Raw genomic sequence first — 24,208 nt, forward strand, 5'->3', positions numbered from 1 at the left:
ATATATATATATATATATATATATATATATATATATATATATATTAAGATGCATTCATACATATCCTCATTTAAAATATTTAAGTAACTTAATAAGAATTGCATAAAATAAGTAATTTTCACTCTTATTTAATTTACATTAAAGAGATATTTACTTTTCTAAAAACATAAATAGAAAATAAATATTTTACAGATTTAATAAAAACTTATTGGATTTCATGAAAAAAATTATATAATCATTTTTATCCAGAAAATTATACAATTAATTAGTTACGTAATATTTCATTCGAGTAAGTAATCTTTCCTCCCTTATGTAGATCATAATATGATGATGTATAATTTTTAGAAGGAATTTACATAAGAAATAGATAAATTACACATTTCAATGGAAATTTTTTGTAGAAAGAATTTCCATAAGAAAACGAATAATTTACACATTTCAATGGAAATTTGCCATTATTTAATAATAAATTACTTGATTAATCTGGTTATGTAATTTTTCACTAAAATAAGTGATTTTTCTTTTTCCTTGTATAAAATAGTGTTAAGGGGTAGCACCAGCAGTTGGAAAAACTTGTGTATTTGCAAGTATTAAAGGTGTTGTAGTCGGGATTATATACAGTAAAAAAACTTAAAATATGGTTTGGCTAAGCTGTTGTCAATGTAATGATAAAACAGGATACAACTGCAGCTTCTTTTTCTTTATTTGCATTATTATTGCTGCAGCAGCAGGGTTTTGGATTCATATATTTTTGTATTGTATTTTTGATTTTCCATATTGATGAGCATGTAAAGAGAGAGATCATGATGAACCACAAAACATTGTTGCAGGGTTACAAGGGTATTTGTATGAGATGTAGGATTTACAAGTTTCTTAAATTGTTGCAGGGTTTCAGGTTTTCCACTCTCTGGGAGATGATTCTGGGTCAGGAACATGAACAGTCCTCACTTATATTAGCATGGTTTGTGGTATTGTATTCTCCTGATTTTTTTGAAAAAACTTGTAGAGTTCTTTAAGTAAAATTGCTTCAGGAAAATCAACAATCTTAATCTGTTATGAGAATGAACTGATTATAGAAAGCTTGACGTGTTTAGTACTTTTGAGAATTGAGATGGCATGAAATGGTCCGTGCATTGTCAATATTATATTATTTTATCTCTTGCTCATCAAGTTGCAGAACAATCTGGTGTTCTTCAAGTTGTCTCCCAGCATGACTTTTCAGCTGCATTTAACTGATAAAGGCTTGAGATTTGGCATCAGAATGGGATGGGATATCCCACCACCTTTATGTGATCTTTGTCTATTTAAATGATAAAGGCTTGAGATTTGGCATCAGAATGAGATGGGATATCCCACCACTTTAATCATCTCCAGGTCAATCACGCAGTTGTTTAATTATTGGATCGCTAATGCGGCCCTGTGTATATATAAACATCATTTTCTTGATCAGAATATGTCAACTTCAAGGCCTGCTTGGCTTCTTATCACAGAATTTAGAGGAGAATCTCTCAGTTTCATAGAAAGGGTAGGAGATTTTCATTAAAGAAAATAGATATGAAAATGGAAATCCAAATCATTGCCAAAGAAACCATTAAGCCTTCTTCTCCAACTCCAAACCACCTTAGAACTCACAAGCTTTCCGTCATTGATCAGCTAGCCATTCAGCGTTATATCCCTGTCCTTCTTTTTTACCCTTCCAATGGCCAAGATTCCAGCCAAAGATCATGTCTTCTTAAGAAATCCTTGTCGCAGACATTAACCCTCTTTTACCCTTTTGCTGGACGAGAGGTGAACAATTCTGGGATTGATTGCAATGATGAGGGAGTAAGTTTCATTGAAGCAAGTGTAGCTGCTGACTTGTCTATGCTCCTCAAGCAACCTCACTTTGAACTGCCGCAGCAACTACTGCCCTGCAAGCCAAATGAGAATTCTGTTCCATATTGTGCCGGGGAAATTTTAGCTGTTCAAGTGAACTACTTTAGTTGTGGTGGGATGGTTATTGTTGTCCGCATTAAGCATTTGATTGCTGATGCATCGACAGCAGCATCGTTTATTGAACGCTGGGGTGCTGTTGCTCGTTTTGCTGATACTGATGTTAATGGTGTGATCTTGGATTGCACCAATCTCTTTCCTCCTACTGATACAGCAGAAGGCTTATCATGGTGGGCTGATTGTTCAAACGAAGAATTCTTATTTGAAATTGCGACGAAGAGGTTTGTGTTTGATGGTTCAAAGATTGCTGCTCTAAGAGAAAGAGTTGGCAATGGACTAAATCCGGGTTGGTTAACGTTGACTAACGCGTTACGAGGCTGTACCTGCACTAATTTGGGGTGCTTCAATGGCTGCAACTAGAGAAACAGATGAAACCGTTGATTATCATGTGGCAATGAGTGTGGTGAATCTGCGAAAGAAATTGAATCCACCTTTGCCACAGCAATGTATAGGAAATATCTGCAAAGTCACAACAGCAAAATGCTCAGTGGGTAAATCAACCGACTATAATGAATTAGCACAAAAAATTAGCAAGTCGATAAGGAAGGTAGACGAGGGTGCAAGGGAGTTCCATGAAGATTGAAAATGGCTGGATTTTTTAAAAGAAAATTAGGGGAAGTGTATAAGAAGTCTAAGGTCAGGATGTTAAAATTTAGCAGTTGGCGTAGATTTGCATTTTATGAAGTTGATTTTGGTTGGGGAAAGCCCAACTGGGTAACTACTACAATGGAGCAGGAAAATGGTGTCATTTTCTGGGATACTAGTGATGGCCAGGGGATTGAGGCCCAAGGAAGAACTGACCCAACTTGAACAAAACCCAGATATTCTTGAATTTGCTTCTTTCAGTTGAAGAACATGAACTTTCATGTACTGGTTAAATAATTGCAAATAAGGGTACCCATTGCTCAAACCACTTCTCTTAAAATGCCTTTCGCATTTTAGAGCATGGATTTTGAGTTTTGTGAAAAACATATAAATAGCAAGTACCCATTAATGCAAATTTTGCATTTATTGAATAATAATTATTTTATTTTCTCGACCAGTCACTGAAATATTTGAAATATATATTAAATGCAAAAGCCAAACAGTTAGTGCTAGCAGCCTTTTTATGACGAAATTTGGTAAACTAATTTGGTCTTCTCAATATAAGCTTAAGACCAAAAATTTCTATGTAATTATTATAAACAGGAAAATTATTATTTAATTTTTATATTTTAATAAAATTAACTATTTAATTTCTTTATTTTAAAATATATTACCCTTCTTATTTACTTTATCAATTATTTAGTTCTTGTTATTATTTTAAAGTAAATTTTCTTATTAATTAAATTGAATAATTAATAAATTTAAAATTATAAAATTAAATAGTTATATCATTTAAATCATATAAAATAAATAATTGAGTTGAGAAAAAAAATACTTCAAAAATAATGACAAAATTAAATAATTAAGAATTAAAAAATAAAAATTAAAAATATATTTTTTAAAATAATAAAATTAATTAAAATGCACAGATTAAATAATAATTTTTCACAATTGTTCACCGATTGAAAAATTGGCAGACTTTTATGAAAAGGACCCATTCAGGCTCAAAGCGAAAAAGATGGCCATAGCTGTAAGAAACTTATAAATGGAAACCTCAAAATAAACAGGTTGGAATAATGACAATCCAGGGTAAAAATAGTAATAAACAACAAAACATGCGTAAAAGAACAAAAAGTCAACAAGGGTAAGCTCTGCCTTTTGGCAAGCCAATTCCTTTGCCCCTCGTAGACTCTACCTGGTCTCTCTTCTTCAAAGATTGATTCTTTTTCTGAATAAATACTGATATATACTTCTATAAATAGACATCAATTTCTACAAATAACTTGTTTGTGTATATGAATATAAAATATAGGTAGGACTCGAGAATTGGCAATTCAAGTCCTGGGCAACTCTTTATTTTTCTTTCACGTAGAATTGGGTGTTTGGTGGGTTGGAAAGGGAATTTCTTGAATACCCAGTTGGTGATTCTCTTTTGTTTTGGCATTTGTTGGATTTTTGTGGTTTTTGGAATTGGATTTTGTAGTTTAGATTATTATAATTGCTGTTTTTGATGGCGCAAGTTGTGGAATTGATGATCTTATAAGTGAGGTTTTTGTGAGTGTTGAGGTTTTTGAGGTTAGAAGAGATAAGTAGATGCTGAGAGGAAGAGAAAGGTGGTAAGGTAGGGCTGAATTATATGGATCATTTATGTTGCTGTAATTCTGTCTATAATCAGGTTAATACATCTCCGACCTTTCGTCAATTTCCTATTTGATTTCTATATCTATACATGAGTTTCTTTTAAATTGCTCTGTTTTCTTATAGGCTTTAGCACTAGGCTTCTTTGTTAGTTCAATTGGATTCCAAAATAATCATTTGATACAGTAAAGTAAAGCTGGTTTCTCATATATTTGTGTCTTCCTTTTGCCCTTTGTTATATAGGCTTTGCAAACTAACAATAGGGTTTATTGTGTGTTCTTAATAAAGCTTATTTTGCTGAAATAAAATTGTGGTTGCACTGTTGGTTGGCCTCATGTTTTGAAGAATCTTGCTGAGACAAGTAGTTGTAGGGTACCTTCTAGTCACATTTAAATTTCTTTAGATTTTTGAGGTTTATCCTGAAAATAATGTATGGAAGTGCCATTGCTGCTGTGTATGTATCATATGAACGTTAGTAGAATCGTCAACAATTCTAAGCTTCCTTCTACATTATAAGGAAGAATTTGCTTTCTTCTTCGGTGGTTGCTGTGCTTAACAGGGTAGGCTGGATAGATTAGGTTTCCTCTTCTATGCTGTGCAAAATTTTTGTTCATATGTCTAATTGATGTTGCAGCCACGAAGATAAGTAGCTATATTCAAATACTTGAATGTAATTTAATTTTTTTCCCCTTCTATTGAAGCAACAGTTTTGTCAGCTTATAGATCAAATCTTGTTTACCTTGAGAGCTAGATTAATGAAGTAAATGATATGCATATTAGAAGTAACTATCAAATCACCTGCTCAAGTCTTTTAAGGTCAAATTCATCTTTTGTTTTTCTTTTAAATTGTTTTTTCACAGATCATGGTGAATAGAAAACTTCATCAGTTCACTTAATAAAGGTCTTCACTGTCCTGAATTTAGATATAATGATATGGGAATAGTTATTTGTTGCATGTAGTTCTTAAACTTTTGGTGTTAATGATCAAATAAAATTAGGGGATTGAACTTTTTGATAGTGATGACTGAATTTAGACATTTGTTTTGGCATTTTACTAACATAAACTATGCATGTTTAATATGAACTTACTGTTTATCTTCTCTTCAGGTTGTAGGAGGGCAATCTTCATGTAGCTCTGGCAAGGGCAGGAGCCATCAGGGCCCTGCTAAATATGGCTTTAGCCTAGTGAAAGGGAAAGCAAATCATCCTATGGAGGATTATCATGTTGCAAAGTTTGTTCAGATCCAAGGACATGTGCTTGGACTTTTTGCTATCTATGATGGGCATTTAGGAGATAGTGTACCTGCCTATCTTCAGAAGAACTTGTTTAACAATATCTTAAAGGATGTGAGTTGAAATGAGTTTTATTTGTTTACATATTTTCCTTTTAGATTTTATTTCCCAATCAGTAAAAGGAATATGTTATATTAAAAGCCACCCATGTACACTAGGACTTGATGTTTTGAGCATCTCCACAAAATGAAAAACTATTCATGAAATTTACAGAAGCAAAATGATCATGTTGATAACCATGCCATAAAAAAATGAAGGTTATGTAACAACTTATCATGACACTTATCAGTGATGTTATTCATATATGTTGAAAGAAAAATATTACTGGAAGTTTTTCCTCCTGTAAGAAAATGGCTTGAAAATAAGCAGAATTTGCTTTGATTTTATTTTGACATCATAATGTTACTTACATGAATGTTTAGAGAAGGCATATGCCTTAACTTGTGCAATGAATTGCAGGAGGAGTTTTGGACAGATACTAACAAGTCCATTTTAAAAGCCTATGAGAAGACAGACCAGGCTATTCTCTCACATAGTCCTGACTTGGGATCTGGTGGGTCAACGGCTGTCACTGCAATTCTGATTAATGGCCAGAAGTTATGGATTGCAAATGTTGGAGATTCTCGAGCAGTTCTTTCAAGAAGAGGGAAAGCAATACAGATGACAACTGATCATGAGCCAAACACTGAGCGGGGTAGCATAGAGAAGAAAGGCGGCTTTGTCTCGAACATGCCAGGTTGCTTGACAAATTTTGAGGCCTCTGTCTTGTTCTTGTAAATAAAGTTGATTTTAAATGCACAAGATTTCTATTTGACATACAAATCTAAAGAGTATTCTTTTTTTTTTTTTTTTCCTTGTTACGTACTAGAGCTTGATAATTTCAGACTGCTAGTAAATGGCTATATGTCTTTTTGTATGATTACAACTGTACATATTTGTGTGCATACTGATGTGATATAAATAAATAAAGTTGTAGAATTTGCATTTCACCATGAAGGGTAGGAAGTGGTGTAATCTGGTTTAAGTTGGAATGCCTACATTTGTCTTTGCATGATTTCATTCATTGGTTTGTAAGTTGATTATTGATTATGGAATATGGATCAATATATAATCTCAGATTTCCATGGGATAGTCTTCCTTGTGATTTCTATTTCTGCCATAACAACCACTGTGTGTTCATTTTTGGTGTATTGCCTCAGGAGATGTTGCAAGAGTGAACGGTCAGCTGGCAGTTTCTCGTGCTTTTGGAGACAAGAATCTCAAATCACACTTGCGCTCTGACCCTGATATCCAGAATACTGTTATTGACTCAGATGCTGATGTTCTCATACTTGCAAGTGATGGTCTATGGAAGGTAATCTGTCCCTCTCTCTCTCTTTCTCTCTCTCTCTCTCTCTCTCTCTCTTTGCAAAGGTGATGTTCTTTCTATTATGAAATTCAATGCTTAGGATTTTGTTAAAGAATTACAACAAAGAACGTTGATGGGAGAACCTTACACCTTATGTTTATTGTGCTTACGTCTTTGCTCCTTTAATTCTTTTTTGGTTGATGATTCAAGGTGATGTCTAATCAAGAGGCAGTTGATATTGCAAGAAAGACAAAAGATCCACAGAGGGCAGCCAAGCAACTAGCAGCAGGGGCATTGAATAAGGGCAGTAAGGATGATATCTCCTGCATTGTAGTTCGCTTCAATGGGTAAAGCAAAAGAGAAAATTCTTGCCTAGACCTGATCGATCATAGACTTAAGACACAAACATGAGGGTTTTGCTATAATATGGGATCCAATTCTATAGGCTAACACCAGTTTGAAATCTCATGAAGTCCTGTTACTCTAAAAATTACTTCAAAATAGCTTATTTCTTTCCCTTCCCCTTCTCTGTATAATTGTGTGGTTTGCTTTTGCTTGTGCGTGTAGATTCATATACCTTGATTTTTCTTTGCAATTTGCACCTTGAGATGAAGCACTGTGGAGATGGTTGTGTTTATGTAAAACTGTGCAACTGTTGTAATAGAAAAATATTTTAATATACAGTTGAAATGTTGCTCTTGAGAATGTTTCTGGTTTTCTATACCCATAAAACATGTTTTTACTATGTAGGTATTTTTTCAGTACTGCCATTCAATTTCATTTTCTTTCTTAAAACTCCCTTAACTTCAATTTGGATATCATTTAATATATATATATATATCTTAGGAACAAAATAATTAGAATTAGGCCCAGTCAACTCGAACCTATATTATCCATATAAGAGATCCTTCAATTGAGAAAATCTATGGACCTGAGACGAAGAGAAATGTCTATCTGTTTTGTTTAGTTATTCATTTAGTTATTCAGTGAAACTAATAAATCGTTATTGGAGCAGCGGATTTCATTTTATCATCATCAGTTGATAGGGTTGAAGCTATTCTATATAATTATTTTTATAGATAGATAGATAAGTTTGGTAAATAAAAAAAAAAAGAAATCCTATGATTTTTAAAAATTAAAAATTGTTATATTATACAATGAAAAAACTTCTTTTTTCGTCTTTTAAAAGTTAAAAAAAAAAATAAATTGTAACCAAATTGACATGTATATATATATAATTATTTAAATTTTAATAAAAATTAATTTTAAAATTGCTTAATCTTATATCTTTTATTAACTAATACATTATATTTATTGAGTACATTTTTAAGTAAAATTTATATTTTTTATTTATATAAATATTATAACAAATTTTATTATATTGATATATAATTAGATATTTATAATGTTGTTATAGAATGTTAAATATAATATATTTATAATAAATATATTTTTTTAGAACTTCACTTTATTGTTAATTTCCCATAACTTAATTAAACATAATAATTATACAACATTCCATTCCTACAATCACTTTTTAGAAATTTAATTGCCTAAAAAATTAATTTCAAATGAAAATATTAATCATGGATTAATAATATGGAGGTTAGTAATCTCCAAAATTAGGGCATGATCAAATGGGTCCTTGAATTCTTAGTTTTTTTAGAATATATTCTCTATTTTTTCTTTTAATTAAAGTCCTTTTGTTGGTTTCCAATGATAAAAATGTTACAAAAATAATTAATTTCAAAAATTAAAGTATAATATAATAAATTATTTGTATATTTTATATTTTAAAATTTTAATTAAATTAAAACAGGGCTGAATATTTGGTTAATTAATTCAATTTAAATTAAAAATTTATGACAAACCAAACTTTTAATGCTTTAAAATAATAATCAAATTGAATTTATTAGAAAATTTATATTATTAAATACAAATTATTAATAAAAAGTATAATTATAAGTATAAATTATTAATATAAAATTTTTTATTTGTATGATCAAAATTTACTAATTTAATTTAATTTTCAATTATAATAAAAAGGGGGCTTCGAGCCGAGCTCGGCTCTGGAGTAATATCCACGCAAGTGTATTGTGCAGCTGAAAGAAGATTCGCGCGTCTTCTGCACGGGGCCGCTTCACCTGAACCTTAACAGTAGCCCCGTCGCACGATAGCACGCAGCCATGTAAACCAAAATTACCAAATCCCTCCTTTTCTCCTTCTAAAACCCTCCCAAAGTCCCTCTCTCGTTGCTCTCTTTCGATCATTTCCTTTGTAATTTATTATTACCATGACAAAACCGCTGGCTCTGATCAAAGAACATGCTTCGAATCCCAAGTTATGGGTGGTGATCGGCGTTACTGTAGCGGGAATCGTGGTGCTGGCGGAGACGCGGCGGCGGAGGCGGAAGGCGATGTTGATGAACCGGGAGGACTTTGGAGCATTCGTGGAAAGATTCCAGATTCTTCCTTTCCCTCAACCTCCTCCTCCTGCCGCCAAGCAGTCTCTCTCTGGTCTCACATTTGCCATCAAGGACATGTATGTCTTCTCTCAAACTGAATATGGTGTTAATTCATTTGTTTATAGATTGCTTGTATTTGTTATTTGTATGTGTAATGGTACTGTTTGAAAATAGTTTTCTGTTGAAGAATGAAGAGTTAAGTTTTATGATGTTTTGATGTGTACTTTTATTGTGGGCATGGCAGATTTGATGTGAAGGGTTATGTGACGGGGTTTGGGAATCCTGATTGGAGGAGAACGCATGATGTTGCTGAGAAGATGGGGATGGTAGTTACTGCCCTGTTGAAGAATGGGGCTACTTGTGTTGGCAAAACTGTTATGGATGAATTAGGAATGGGGTAAAAAATTGCTTTCTCTCTCTCTCTCTCTTACATATGTGCCTGCATGGGCCAAGTTTTGTTTATTTATTTATTTATTTTTTTGGTTTGCTTGTTACATTAGGATAACTGGTGAGAATATGCATTATGGAACTCCTATTAATCCACAAATGCCATCATTTGTCCCTGGAGGTTCTTCTAGCGGTTCTGCTGTGGCTGTTGCAGCTGAGCTTGTTGATTTTGCCGTGGGTAAGTTCATCTGTTTATTTGTTGAATGAATCTAGTACCAAATAATAATTTGAATTGAATCAGATGTGCAAATTGAATGCTAATGGACGACCGTGCCCCCATATAACTGGAGGGTTATGATAGATTGCTCTTTTGAATGTTATGTGATCAGAGGAATTGGTTCAATAATCTATTCGAAAATTTCCAAAGAACTCATTTGGCTTTGAAAGTAGTTTGAATTTTTAGTATTAAAATTGTTAGTGGGAATATCAATCTACTTGGTATGAGTCATCTCTGTTTTTTTGGTTGCTATTGAAATGGGTAATTATTTAGAAACTTGTGGTTTTAGTACACTAATGCTCAACAGCATTTATTATCATACTATGTTATGGCCCACTACTAGAATATATCAAAGGTCAGTTGAAATCTAAAGGAACTATTCCAACCCACCTAGTTACGAGAAGGATTGGTGTTTCAACAACTCTTTAGCGGCAGAATCGTGTTCCATCTTTTTTAACAAATCTGGTTTTTGCAAGCAATGCATGAGCCTTTTGTGGTTAACTATTAGAGTCTTCTTGTCCTTGTAACAATCTTTTCTACAAAATTTCAAAACAAAAACAGAAAATGATCAAAATTTGATCCCTTGACATACCAAAGCACCAGAAATTATCAGGAATTGCTTAATGCTTATTGTATTGCTTTCTCGCGTGACTACCAAATACAGAAACATGATAGCATGCTATAGTTTGGGGGTTGGTGAGTTGCCTTCTCTTCTTTTAGTTAGAAGAAAGGTTTCTTTGGACTTGATCCTATTCCATGTGCAACTAGCACAGGTGATTTTCCTTCTAAATTATCCAATCTGATTTTTTAAGGCTCTTATCATTTTTACAGGTACTGATACAATTGGTTGCATTAGAATTCCAGCAGCGTTTTGTGGAATCTTTGGCTTTCGACCATCCCATGGGACTGTATCTATGATTGGAACTATTCCAAATTCACAAAGTTTGGACACCATTGGTATGGATATATTTACATTTTGCAGTAAATATGTTGTGGAAAAAAAAGGTAGAAATGAGCCGAATGAAACCTAATATTTAGGTGTTCTAGCTTTGTTGGTTAATGACGTAGCAGAAGAGTTTAAGCCAATTAGATCTCAGCAATTAGGATAGAATATGGTTGACTTGATTGTGGTTGGAACAAAATAAAAGATAATTAAGGTTCATAAAAAACCTCTTGATAAAATTCTGGATACCAAAGAAAAAAAGCACTGATAAGTCTACCAGCAACCTATTTATTCTAGATAGGATAAATCCTAATCACAGAACTAATCCTAATCAATAAAGACTTAATTAACAAGAATCCTAAATAAAGAAGGAAAAGAATACTTAATAAATTCCTTATTACAAAGGACTTCGGCTGCTCCTGCATCAGTTGAGATCTGATTATTTTTGAGCTTACACAAGCTCATCATGTGAAGGCTCTAATAAATGCCCACAATCAAGACTAGACTCGCCCCAACACTTGCAGTAAAAAAGACACCATTAAAACTAAGACAAGCCAATTTAAAATTCAAGAGCTCAACTCAACTAAGTCTTTTTCCCAAAAATTTGGGGTCGGCTATATGGATTCGCTTTCTCGACTCTAAACGATTTTGGGTTAAATCCTCAGAAATGAGCAATCAGGTAATTATGTGGTTTCTTCATCATTATGGTGCACATTCTGCACCAAACCCAATATGTTTGTGTTTGTATTTTGCGCATTGGCTTCATGAGATTTAAGGTTAAGCTTGGTTCTTAGCTTAGCTCATATATTTTTCAAGCCTGGGGATAATCATTGGACTAATGAGCAAGTTTGCATACTTGGCTCCATAGTGCTCAGCTGTTCCAATTTCCAAACCACAACTCTTTTTCTGCTTTTCCTTCTGCATTATTTGGAGTTTATTTACGTAACAGTTGAAATAATTTGAATCTTCATAACTTGAATGGTGTCTGTGCACATTCATTTACTCCTAGTCAACTACTTTGATAGTTTTGAATAACTATAAAAGTGTTTCTGGTTGGTTTGCTTATTTACTAGTTCTTTGAGTTTTTTAGGGACTTCCATTATTTTATCTTTGTTCCAAATATTATTTTGTTTCCTAGTTATTCATTTATGCTTTACTTTCTCTATATGACATTCTTTAGGATGGCTTGCACGTGATCCTTCTGTATTACATCGTGTTGGATATGCTTTACTGCAATTGAATAATGTGGAAACCAGAAGAGCGAGGCGCCTTATATTTGCTGATGATCTTTTTCAGCTTTCTAAGGTCCCCAAGCACAAGTCCGAATATGTTATTAGCAAAGCGATTGGAAATCTGTCTGGGTGTAAGTTGCATAGCTCCAATATGTTTCTGGTTATGGTTCTCTAACATCAACATTATAGTTTATACCAAATAAGGTATGCTAGATACAATGCAATGATATCCTCAATCAAAATTGTTGCAGGTGGGGATGGTTTTTTTTTTTTTTTTTTTTGGGGGGGGGGGGGGTGGGGCGGTGGGTGGGTAACTATGTTCCTGGTGCTGAGCTTGATATATTGTCTTGTTGATTGCACAGACCAGCCTCCAAAGCATATTAACTTGGATCAGTATATTGCTTCCAATGTACCGAGTCTTAAAGGGTTCCGTGGAGAATCTACAAACCTGGAAAATGGAACATCTACTCTGAAAGCTCTCTCTTCTGTGATGGTTTCATTACAAAGGTAATCTGGAATATTTTTATCTTTTTTCTAGGTGTGTGTTGTGTGCATGCATTGATTAATTCATTTGTTGTCAAATTGACATGTTGTGGTGAACATTTTTCTAATTCTCTTATAATTTGATATAATCTCTTGATATTGATTATGGATTTGCTCTTTTTTCCTACCTTTCTTTCTTTTTTCTTTTTTCTATGGGTGTTTGTCATGTCTCCATTAACATTTTGAGCATTGTTTAATTAAAGTTTAGCTGATGTTTCGGCATCATTTTTGGTACCTAGTAGTGCTAGGGCCATGACATGGTGCTGTTACATATCAGCCTACACATTTACTAAAACAGAAGAATAGGGAGAGAGGGATAGAAATAGATGAGAAAAGAGAAGAGAGTAGATGAGAAAAGAAAGAGACTATTTCAGAGATGAGAGATATCTTTGATTATTTATTATATTGGATAGTCTCCTCTTTACAATTAAGTTCCTATTTATACTTCTTTGGATCCTATAACTGCTCTCTACAATTACAATAGACTGGAGAGTAATTACAATACACTAGTTCGATGAAATCTTCCTATTTAACTACTGGACTAACCTCCTGACTGCTCTACTCCTTACTCATAACATTCCCTACTCCTTGGCATCATTCTTGTCCTCATGAAGAAAATGTTGGAAATTGAAATGAATTTTAGGTGTTGCCTTCTTATCAGCTGACAAAATGTGAGAATCCCACATAGTTTCTTTGCTGGCCAGTTAATTCCCTGAATTTTGGAATACCAAATGTTAACTTCCATCATATGCTTCAGCTGAAATGTCCCATAGAATTGGTTAAAAGTTGCAGGTGATAGTATGAACTGTTAATGAACAAAGAATTTTTTTTTTTTCTTTTTCTTCTCCAAATTTTCCTTGCTTGTTCCTTAAAGATCATAATACCATTTGATGGCTGAACTTTCTTCCTTTGCCTTCTTGATATTTCCCATTAATTTTCTATGAGACTTATAGGATTGCAACAACTGAACTCACTATCTTGGCTCCTAAAATTCTGCCACTTGCTTACAGTAACCACATTTTTTGTAGATTCTTTATCTTTCTTGTTGTCAGGAACATCCCCAAAAGTTTGTGCAGCAAGAATTTCAGGCTTAGCTTCTGCATTCCCCATTGTCAACTCTAGTTTCCTATCATCACCATCTTTATCCTTCTCCTCATGGTATTCCGCTCTTGCACTAGACAAATCAAAAACAAAATCCTAATCTTGCTCCATCTCAATACACTTTTCTTTCTTATTGGAAGTTTCATCAAAGACATTTTGTTCTTCACTTGAATTTTCAAGAAGTGGATCCTCATTATCAAAGACTGCAACATTCTCCTTTACCACTTGAATTGCTTCCACCACTTTGTCAATTTTCTCTTGAAATGACTTATCATATTTCTCTAATTTTTGTAATAACAATTCTTCCTGCCTTTTTAATCCTCTTTCAACAACTTCCATAATCCTATCCAGTAATTTTTGTTCCCAATGATGGTCTTCCATGATCATCTTGTGGAAGGCTGAGTAGGATGTTGGAAAATTTTATTTCTTAGAGAAGAAAAATTATAGAGATTGGGAAGAAAAGTTGATACAGAAACAAGGATTTCAAGAATTTCAAGAAAGAATAAAGAGAAGAAATTAGGGAAAAGGTGGAGGAAGAAACAGGTTTCTAGAAATTCCAAGAATTTCAAGAAACAGGTTTCTTGAAATGCAGTAAGTGAAAAATTAAAGGAAAGAAACAGAAGAAAGAACCAGAAAGTGACAGAAGAAAAAAATTTGATTTAAGAATTCAAGAAAGAAAGAAGAATAGAAAAGAAATCTGAATAGAGGAAAGGGAAGACAAATAGAAGAAAGGAGAACAAGAGAGGAAGAGGATAGATCAGAAAAGTAAGAACAGAAGAACAAGAGGAAGAAGAAGAAGAATAATAGAGGGAAAGAAGGAAGGAGTTTTATATAAGAAGAATTAGAGGGAAGAAGAGAAGAAGAGAGAATAATAGAAGAAACCTGGTATTTTGAGAAGAGTAATCTGCCATAGATGCAACTCCCATGAAAAAATTTTCAGTAGTTGCCCATCAATCTAACAGCTCTGATACCAATTTGTTACATATAAGCCTGCACACTTACTAAAACAGAAGAATAGGGAGAGAGAGAGAGAGATAGAAATAGATGAGGAAAGAATAGAAGTATATGAGAAAAGAGAAGAGAGTAGATGAGAAGAGAAAGAGAATATTTCAGAGATGAGAGATATCTTTGATTATTAATGATATTGGATAGTCTCCTCTTTACAATTAAGTTCCTATTTATACTTCTTTGGATCCTATAACTGCTCTCTACAATTACAATTGACTGGAGAGTAATTACAATAGACTAGTACAATAGAATCTTCCTATTTAACTACTGGACTAACCTCCTAACTGCTCTACTCCTTACTCATAACAGGTGCCTTGAAGAAAACTACAACTGTAATGTTATTGTTGGAAAAGATGTTGTAGGTGTGTAAGTAAATTGCCTATAACAAGACTATGATTATAATAGTGGTTTTGAAGAATAAAGACAAGTTACTAGACCATGTACAAAACTAGAATGTCATTTACAAAATATGAGATCTGCAAAAATTAGCAAAAATGCTAAGAAAGTATTGTCTGATATGCCAAAATTGAAGAATCTTAATTAGCCTATCTAAAATTACCGGTAGAGGTAATTCCTCTCCTCCAAAAGTCATTTTAGTACGGTTTCATATAAACTGGTCAATCTTAAAGCAGCTTGAAGAGAGGCACATATCTTCAAGTTCAATGTGAAAGATCCACTTTCCATATTTACTGCACACCAGTCAGTGTCGTTGAAAGTATGAACTATGGGATGCATGGTTGTGGTGCTCAGTGCTTACCATGTTACTGTTCCAAGGCTAAAGTTCCCAAAACTTATAGCAATCCTGGTTTCCAAACCTCGAAATTACATGTTCACTGGATTTATTGCCACAGTGGGAAATGGGACAGCCAAATGTGCAAAAATCTCACATTATGCCTTTTTATAGTGAGTTTAATTTGCTAATAGTAGCATAAGACAAAGTGGGCTGTTAAACTCTAACTCATATGGTATTTTTTAGATATCATCTTACCTCCTCGGCTATGAGTCTCATTTCTGATTTATGCTTACTTGTTGGCAAGTCTTCATTTTGAGAAAATTGCCCAAAAGTTCTTCAGCTTATTGATAAATATTCTTATTTGCTCTCAAATGTTAGAAGTCAAGTCCCATGCTTTTTACATGCTATTTGTCAAATTCTTTACTGCTGTCCTTCGTTGCTATCCTTGGATGTGGGGACAAAGCCCTGGTGGCATTGCACTTTAGTTCTGGCCTTGTTTCATTTGGACTAACATCTGTAATGTATATATTGTTTTTCAGATGTGAATTCAAAACAAACCATGAAGAATGGGTTAAATCAGTGAAACCCAAGTTAGCACCTGATGTCTCTAATCATGTTGTTGCAGCTATTAATACTAAACAGGAGAACGTAAAGACGTTATACAAAATCCGGACTGAGACGCAAGCTTGTGTTCAAAGTCTCTTAAAGGTATCACAATCTTATTAGCAGTTTTGTCTTAGTATTTTGTCTGGTTGCATACAATTCAAGCAATTGGATATTTCCTTTTTGATATATTGAAGTTTCTGAATTACCTAACTGCATTTTCACTTGTGTAACTACTAACTGCCCTTTTTATTGATATTTTATCGTTATGCTTCTGACCCTAATAGTATTGTTGCTAGGTTTGTGATGCTTTCATAAGTGATTCATGAAAATGGTTGACTTCCTTTTGCACTTCTGAAACTCATCATATTTACAACACTTGGTACACAATAACTGCAACTCAAAGAGGTGAGATGCTTCTCACCATAGCTCATAATTCAATGAATAATACAGATATTAAAAGTATATAATATAAAGAGCAAGGGCATTAGAGATGAAGCTGTAGTTATTACCTACTTGGTTTTTCTCTTTCAATCTATAATATATAATGATTCTCTTTCTCTGTTACAATTAATAGAACAATTATGCTATGGCACTTATTTCCTGATCTCATGTAGCTGTTATTAAAGCTTACTTAAGTTAGCTTAGATTAGTTGATTGGATTTATTTGTATACCATTTTTTGCTGTTATTTTTCAGTCTTTTAGCCTTCTTGTTGGCAGGACGATGGAATGTTGGTTATTCCCACAGTTGCAGATCCTCCCTTTAGGCTTAATGCAAAGAAAGGGTATCCTGCAGAGGCTCATGATAGAGCATTGATACCATCAAGCATCGCAAGCATGTCTGCTTGTTGTCAGGTAACTTAGTGATCAGTTTTTATCTTTCATCCATATGGTTTAAATTTTATACTGATTTGCATGTACGCGTTATATGTTTGCATCCCACTGTCAGGTTACCGTTCCCTTGGGAAAGCATGATGGTTGCCCCATCTCTGTTTCATTTATCTCGTACCATGGAGCTGATAAGTTTCTTCTTGATACTGTTTTGGACATGTACACATCTCTTCAAGAGCAAGTTGAAATTGTTTCTAATTCTGCACCACTTCCATATACCAATGGAAATATGGATGCCTCTGAACTTCTGAAAGAAAAGGTTGGTTCACTGGCAGTATATTGCTATTTTGAACATTAGTGCCTCGGCTTACTAACATGTCTTGAATAAAGTTTGTTCACCATTTTTTTCTTCTTTCCTTTCCTTCCTTTTTTGAGTTGAAAAATCCCTCCTTGTTTATTTGATGTCATTCTTGATGTACTAGCGAATCAGGTAATTGCTGAAGAAGTGATTTTCTATACTTTACTCAAAAAATTGTGGGGTTAACTTGAAAGCTTAATATGACTGGTCAATGAAATTTTTTCATTGAATATATGGCTTCCTTTCCAAAGGAAACAAACAAACTGAAGTTTTACTATTACTAATTTGCTATACTTCTGCTTGAGGAGTTTGCTTTTCATGCATTCATGCTGTTAACTTTTACTAATGTATAGAGGTTATTTTATAGCCTCTGTTTTTGGCTGGCATGGACTGTAGTTTGAGGCATTGTATTTACTTCTGATACATATGTTTGGAACTAGTGATATGGTTGCTGATGAATGATGTGATTTGACAATTGACATTTGAGGGACAAGCTTGGAACCGGTCATGAGTAATAGCTTGATTTCTCATGCTTCTACCTCCCTTCTATTTCCTTCTCTTTTAGGTTTTAAACTATGCAATTTTGGTTTATATCATTAATGAACTGCAAATCTTGTTTTTTCTCTCTATTAGACTGCCAATTATCTTTTTGGCTTTGGATCTTCTAGGGGAATATTGGTGCCTTGGAGGCCAAACATTGAGTCTGTATAATGTTTAATTGTGGGGTATGATTATGCTCTAGTCATTTAGGAATGTTTTGCACTTAAATAATCTTTTTGTTAGTGTTTAAACTGTGCTCTGTGAAAATTGCCAATTACATTTCTGATGGCAATTCCCTTCCCATCCCATCCCCTCTAATTATATGAAGTCTCAAGTGTATGAGAAGACTTTGTTATTATCCTTCAAACAAAATAAAATGAAGTAAATTTACTTTTTTGGTTTTACCTATTATTGAAAAACTTCATTTCAGGGGAATGCTGCATTTAAGGGAAAGCAGTGGAATAAGGCTGCTAATTACTACACTGAAGCTATTAAATTGAATGGAAAAAATGCAACTTACTATTGCAACCGGGCAGCAGCTTACTTAGAATTAGGATGGTTTGATATTTTAACTGGTTTTTAACATGTATTTTCACTATGTTTGTCTGTGCTTGATTGTTTCCTTACCATTTGATTTCAATATGTGCAGCTTTCAGCAAGCTGAAGAAGACTGCAGCAAGGCAATATCACTTGATAAAAAGGTGATTGGATGAACTGCGAAGATTACTTTGCACAAACATTCTTCTATTCTATTATATTTGTTTCCTTTCATTCCTTGAATTTGTATCCAACTAAGTCAGAATGGGTAATGAATATAAAATGGTCCTGCTCTTTTCTTTTTTAAGCATCACCTTGTACTAATGATAGTTAGAAGGATCTTACTGGAGTCTTTTGGGATGTTAAAGTAACTATTGACGACTACTATAAACTCAGCACCTTTGATATGTTTTAATTAATTAGCTAATTTTAATATGGGTTGTAATGTTAGGTGAAATTTTGGTTGGGGGTGGGTGTGGTGGGGGACAAATCTGTAAGAGGAGCAGATTTAATATCTGCACTTTGAAGTCATGTACATTCCTAGGGCTCACCAAAGATTAGCATATATTCCAACCAAACATTCCAATAAAATGTAGGTTTCACTTTACCATACCTTGATTTTGGGAATTGCAAACCGATGCTGAAGTTCCAGTATCCATTCTTGCAGATTTTCAGGAAGATTCCTGGTTGCTGACCTACACTTAGGAGTTTTAATTGTATTAACGAACTTTGCAACTTGTAATTTTAAAGGCCTGAATAAATTTATGTTTTAGTTTTGTCAGATAAGTATTATTGAACAAGATTGGCGCCAATTTATCTCAATGTTTGTTAGAAAAGTCTCAAGATGCAGTGAATGTGCAGAAAATAATTTTAAATTGTTGAATGGTAATTTTAACAATGTTCTGTTATTTCATTGCAGAATGTTAAGGCATATCTGAGGCGTGGAACAGCTAGAGAATCACTTGTCCGCTATCAAGAGGCTGCTCGAGGTGAGTTATCATTTTACCCTATTTAACTGTTTCTGTTGTGTACTCTCCATGTTTGAAGAATTACTTTTACTATTTACTTCATGCATGGCGTATGAAATGTCTTTACTATCTGCTGTAGTTTATTTAATGGCCAAGGTAGCCTTCCAAGTTCTATGAGCCATGAACTGCTAATCCTATCCTATGGGCATATAAAACCTTTGACAGCTCTCTCAATCTGAGCCAGAATAATAAATTTGTTCCCTGCATATTAGAAGGTTTTAGAACCTTAGTTTCTTCTACATCTTATCCAATGCCGTTGCACTGGCAATGAAACAAGGGTCTTGTATGTTTGATCATTTCTAGTTGAAGAGCCTGCGTTTTTAACATCAGGCTTGTTACCAAAGAAAGCAATTAGGTGGTGTACTTTTACAATCGCCCTCCCTAAGTGATGAGTGGTATGTTAGGCAGATGGTGCATGACTTATTTAGGGTAAGGCCAGTGGGCGAAAGTTAACATCCTACGTATCAAGTTTTATGTTATTAGGAGAACAGATTTAATCTCTCAGAGTTTCAAAAGGCATGCTTATCGAGGTTTTACTTTGGTGATGATACACAAGCACAGGCACACACAAAGAAAGTTTCTTTTGTTTGTATTCATTGTTGTATTCTATTCCACCCTTATTTCTTACAAGGAATTTCGTTTCTCCTTATTTACAGATTTTGAGAGTGCTCTTGTTCTTGAACCACATAATAAGGTAGCTAGTCTTGCTGAAAGAAGACTCAGAAAACTGATGAGTTGATGTTTTACTCTTTTCTTCTCCCCATTGAAAAAAAAAGTAGTACAGCATTGTTGAAGATTCAATTGAAGGTGTACTCTCTCAATATACACATTTTGTGTAAAAGAAACAAGAAGAAAGAGACGTGAAGCTCTCTGTTTGTGCATACCTTTTTGTTCTAATCAATGTATTTTCACTTAAAAAGGCTTCCTCGGTTTTTGTTTTTCCTCATCAGATGAGATTCAATACAACAGTGAAAAGGCTGTAGACTAGATGATACCCAAAGTTGCTTTTTTGTTCTGGCAAGAAAGGATGCGGATTCTTATCAGATAGATTTTAATACGTATACACTACCTCAGCTTTTGAACACATAGTGCCTTTATTTCCATTTTCACTCTACAAAAAGTTCAATCCTGGATTTAAGTTGAAGAATTATACACGATTAAAAAAAATAGCCATCACTGTTGTGATGGTTACCAGGCTTCAATGGCCTTTGTTCTTGAACTACGGTGGATGAGGGATTGTTGTTCGTTTTGTCCAGGAAACATTGCTTGCTTCCAGTTTCCCATTGCTCATAAATTCCCCCGAGTTCTCTAAGCAATGGCATTTAGTAATGGATGAACGAAATTTTGTGTTTTTCCCCCTTCCTGCTCAGAGATAAAATTGAAATTTCCTATAATAATTTTTTTAATTCACAATTTTATATCGCAAGCACACAGTATTGAAGTTATTATCAAAACTAAAGAGATTTCGAGATTAGTGTCCCTTTTTCAATTTTTTTTTTAAGTGTGATTATGAAAAGTTGGGGTTGACAAGAGAATGAATTTAATAATTATTAAATTTTATACTTTAAATTTATGCATTTATTATATATAAGTTAATTAATTTTACACAAATTTGTGCAAAATTTTAATATAAATATTTAACTTTATATAAAGTCAAACTTATATTAGATACATTAGTGGCATTTACTTTTAACATCAAATTATATGAAAAAGATATCTCTCTCTCATCTACCAACCGATGCAGTGCATTAGTTGTTAAATTTAAGTATCAAATTGAATTCATTCTCTAAATTGATCAAACTGACTATTAAAAAAGGATCGGCGAAGAAGTATATACATATATACATCTTTCTTGTGTTGTAATTCCAGTTCTTGGTCGAGTGGGAGAGCAAAACTTCTCATGCTTACAGTTCCTATCGTTCACGTAATTACGTAGATAAGCCACCTGTGACTATACTTAGGAGCTTTGTTCTCATCCAACCAAATATTTCGGGCAATGGCGTATGCATCTTCAATTATTTCCTGTTGCATTTGCTTGTGAATTTGCGAAACCTATGCTTTGCTTTAGTTTGGTGGATCTGTGGATTTGTGGGTCTCTTTCAATCCCACCCTCCTATTCTTTTCCTGATATTGAACTTTCCCTGGATTTCTGTAACAAGAAGCACCCAAGATCTTAACAAGATTTACTGAAACGTATATATAATTTCATAGTTTCTTCTCATAATCCATCTCAAACATGACTAGATGTTTCAGCTTCACAGCTTCCCGTGATTGGTTCTATCGTTACTCATTTGGCAACGCCGGTCTCCGATCAATCTCCTCCGATTTCGGAGATGGCACCATCATGCATTGTTGGGTGCCAAGAACCAGGAAATTATCTAAACCAAACCTTGTTCTTGTCCACGGCTTCGGTGCCAATGCAATGTGGCAATACGGTGAGCATCTCCGTCACTTCATTGATCGTTTCAACGTCTACGTGCCGGACCTCCTCTTCTTCGGCGAGTCCTACACGTCGAGGCCTGAAAGGCATGAATCTTTCCAAGCTCAGAGTCTGATGAGGCTAATGGAGTCACAAGGAGTGCATAGAATGAGCCTTGTAGGGATCAGCTATGGAGGATTTGTTGGGTATAGCTTGGCAGCACAGTTTCCTACGGCTGTAGAGAAGATTGTGTTGTGTTGTGCTGGGGTTTGCTTGGAAGAAAAGGATATGGAAAATGGTTTGTTTAAGGTATCAAATTTGGATGAAGCAGCCAGCATTTTATTGCCACAGACACCAGAGAAATTAAGAGAGTTGATGAAATTTTCTTTTGTGAAGCCAACCAGAGGAGTCCCCTCTTTCTTTCTTGCAGATTACATTGATGTAAGTGATCATTTTTCATATTTATGTTTCATTTTGTTATTTATAAGATACAATTTTCATGCATAAACTTGATCTGCCATGAATGCATTAGACTTATATATGTGATATACACTTATTAAATATATGAATCTTACATATTTGTATATTGAGTTATAACAGATATAGTACTATAATTATCTAATTATTTGATGTAATTTTAAATAATTTCATATTAAATTTAATTTGTTATACTTGAGATAAGAAAATTTCAGAGATAAATAATTATATATTTCAATTGAATTTAATTCTTACAAAATTCTAACTTTTAAATCGCGCTGTATGTGATCTTTTTACATGGACAGGTTATGTGCACAGAATTTGCTGAGGAGAAGAGAGAGCTAATTCAGGCTATACTCAAGGGTCGAAAGCTTTCTAAGCTACCAAGGATCACCCAGGTTTTGACCAATCTTCAGACTATATATATATATATTTAATTTATTGATTTCTACGAAAGTTAGAATTTGAATAACTTATAAGTTTTGGATATCGATGCGGACTTAATGTGTCTAAGAGTTAATGACAAAAAAAAATTATATAACTGATTTCAATTAATTTGAGATTAAAATTTAATTATTATTGTTGGTTCTGATTGAAATTAGAATTAGAATTTGAAAAGTTATGGTGTGGAAATGAAATTAAAAATTCTAATTTAAACAACTTTTACGAGAGCTCTCATTGATTTCTAGATTTTGTGTTGGTAAAAATTTGATAAATTTTTACCATGTTGTGAAGTATAATTTCACTAACATTATAATTCCCACCCTCCTTCAAGCAGCCAACGTTAATAGTTTGGGGAGAGCAAGATCAAATATTCCCTCTGGAACTAGGGCACAGATTACAAAGGTTAGACTCAACTCTTGCTTAATTAATTTGTCATTTATTTTTATATATTCTTATTTGAGGATTAATTCTGTTGAACTTTTCACTAATAGTTTGATATTCGATTCATTAAGATGACACATTATGTTAAAATATAAATATATTAAATTCATGTATTTAATAAGTAAGTCACACCATCATATATATTGTATTCTGAGTTCATAATAGATCGAATCTAAACAAGAAAAATCTAATCAAAATATATATATGTGAGACTCTTAATAGGTAGATTTTACTCTAAATTTTATGCAAGAAAATTCATTATTTATTTATTTAATTATTGTAGTTTTAGCTAACCATTTTCAGGTGCATAATCCTTGTGATAGGCATGTGGGAGAAAGTGCAGAATTAGTGGTAATTAAGAATGCTGGGCATGCAGTAAACTTAGAGAAGGCCAAGGAGTTTGCTAAGCACTTAAAATCATTCCTCATTGATTCAGTTACATCTCCATCAACTCATCAGTACCATCTCTTCCACTAACAAGATTTGTAGATTCATATATAACCAAATTCTTCTTATATGACATGAGACCATTGCTTCTTATATGACATGAGACCATTGCTTCTTTTTTTGTACATCTCTCAAAATAAATAAATAAATAAACAAAACTTCTATATAGTTGTCAAAATCTTCTTATGAAATTTACATGGGAAACAATTTTCTTTTATTTTTTTTTAAATCTATAAAGTAATTTGCTTCTAAAATTAATTAGAAAATGTCTATTAATTCAATGTCATGCATGTTTTGTATAATAAATTGAATGACAGAAAAATTAAATATGTCACGACCCAAGCTATGGGCCGGACCAACACTAGGACCTGGACCAGTCTAAAGCCCCCGAGGCCCGTAGTAAGTCTAACTATTCCTTGACCCAACTCTAAGGCCCATTTGGGCCCAATTTCAAGAATTCAACCGGACAGAGTCCGGCCATAAAATGGACCTTTCAACGGGGAGTTTTTGACTCACCCGACCTGTAAACACAATATAT

The 24,208-nt window shown here is 33.6% G+C and overlaps 4 protein-coding genes across 9 annotated transcripts; all 4 read left to right on the forward strand.

Annotated features, from left to right (window-relative positions):
- Window positions 1-335: 335 nt before the first annotated feature.
- On the forward strand, window positions 336-3,065 carry LOC131173344 (stemmadenine O-acetyltransferase-like). Its single transcript, XM_058135633.1, has one exon. It carries the CDS (start codon window positions 1,555-1,557, stop codon window positions 2,350-2,352), a length of 798 nt encoding a protein of 265 aa, XP_057991616.1. The 5' UTR covers window positions 336-1,554; the 3' UTR covers window positions 2,353-3,065.
- Window positions 3,066-3,675: 610 nt separating this feature from the next.
- Window positions 3,676-7,555, forward strand: LOC110650337 (probable protein phosphatase 2C 9). 2 transcript variants are annotated; one of them, XM_021805279.2, is made up of 5 exons: window positions 3,676-4,252; window positions 5,323-5,562; window positions 5,968-6,244; window positions 6,708-6,862; window positions 7,067-7,555. In XM_021805279.2, exons 1-5 carry the CDS (start codon window positions 4,214-4,216, stop codon window positions 7,205-7,207), a joined length of 852 nt encoding a protein of 283 aa, XP_021660971.2. In that variant the 5' UTR covers window positions 3,676-4,213; the 3' UTR covers window positions 7,208-7,555. The 2 variants fall into 2 exon arrangements, with proteins under 2 accessions (XP_021660971.2, XP_021660972.2); XM_021805280.2 differs by having other exon boundaries at window positions 3,698-3,721.
- Window positions 7,556-8,935: 1,380 nt separating this feature from the next.
- Window positions 8,936-20,528, forward strand: LOC110650334 (outer envelope protein 64, mitochondrial). 3 transcript variants are annotated; one of them, XM_021805270.2, is made up of 13 exons: window positions 8,937-9,397; window positions 9,565-9,717; window positions 9,821-9,945; window positions 10,816-10,941; window positions 12,108-12,290; window positions 12,522-12,666; window positions 16,084-16,252; window positions 16,854-17,003; window positions 17,098-17,298; window positions 18,308-18,435; window positions 18,527-18,578; window positions 19,334-19,403; window positions 20,099-20,528. In XM_021805270.2, the coding sequence occupies exons 1-13, from the start codon at window positions 9,150-9,152 to the stop codon at window positions 20,179-20,181; spliced, it is 1,833 nt and encodes a 610-aa protein (XP_021660962.2). In that variant the 5' UTR covers window positions 8,937-9,149; the 3' UTR covers window positions 20,182-20,528. The 3 variants fall into 3 exon arrangements, 2 of the variants coding, with proteins under 2 accessions (XP_021660962.2, XP_021660964.2); XM_021805272.2 differs by having other exon boundaries at window positions 8,938-9,397; window positions 16,869-17,003; XR_002493928.2 differs by lacking the exon at window positions 18,308-18,435 and having other exon boundaries at window positions 8,936-9,397; window positions 20,099-20,174.
- An 866-nt stretch (window positions 20,529-21,394) lies between these two features.
- Window positions 21,395-23,870, forward strand: LOC110650335 (uncharacterized). Of its 3 annotated transcripts, none has more exons than XM_058133998.1 (4): window positions 21,395-22,302; window positions 22,644-22,736; window positions 23,117-23,184; window positions 23,527-23,870. In XM_058133998.1, exons 1-4 carry the CDS (start codon window positions 21,679-21,681, stop codon window positions 23,570-23,572), a joined length of 831 nt encoding a protein of 276 aa, XP_057989981.1. In that variant the 5' UTR covers window positions 21,395-21,678; the 3' UTR covers window positions 23,573-23,870. The 3 variants fall into 3 exon arrangements, with proteins under 3 accessions (XP_057989981.1, XP_057989980.1, XP_057989982.1); XM_058133997.1 differs by having other exon boundaries at window positions 23,547-23,863; XM_058133999.1 differs by having other exon boundaries at window positions 23,513-23,634.
- The last annotated feature ends 338 nt before the right edge of the window (window positions 23,871-24,208 follow it).

The sequence above is a fragment of the Hevea brasiliensis genome, chromosome 14 (assembly GCF_030052815.1).
Source record: "Hevea brasiliensis isolate MT/VB/25A 57/8 chromosome 14, ASM3005281v1, whole genome shotgun sequence".
Taxonomy (NCBI): Eukaryota; Viridiplantae; Streptophyta; class Magnoliopsida; order Malpighiales; family Euphorbiaceae; genus Hevea; species Hevea brasiliensis.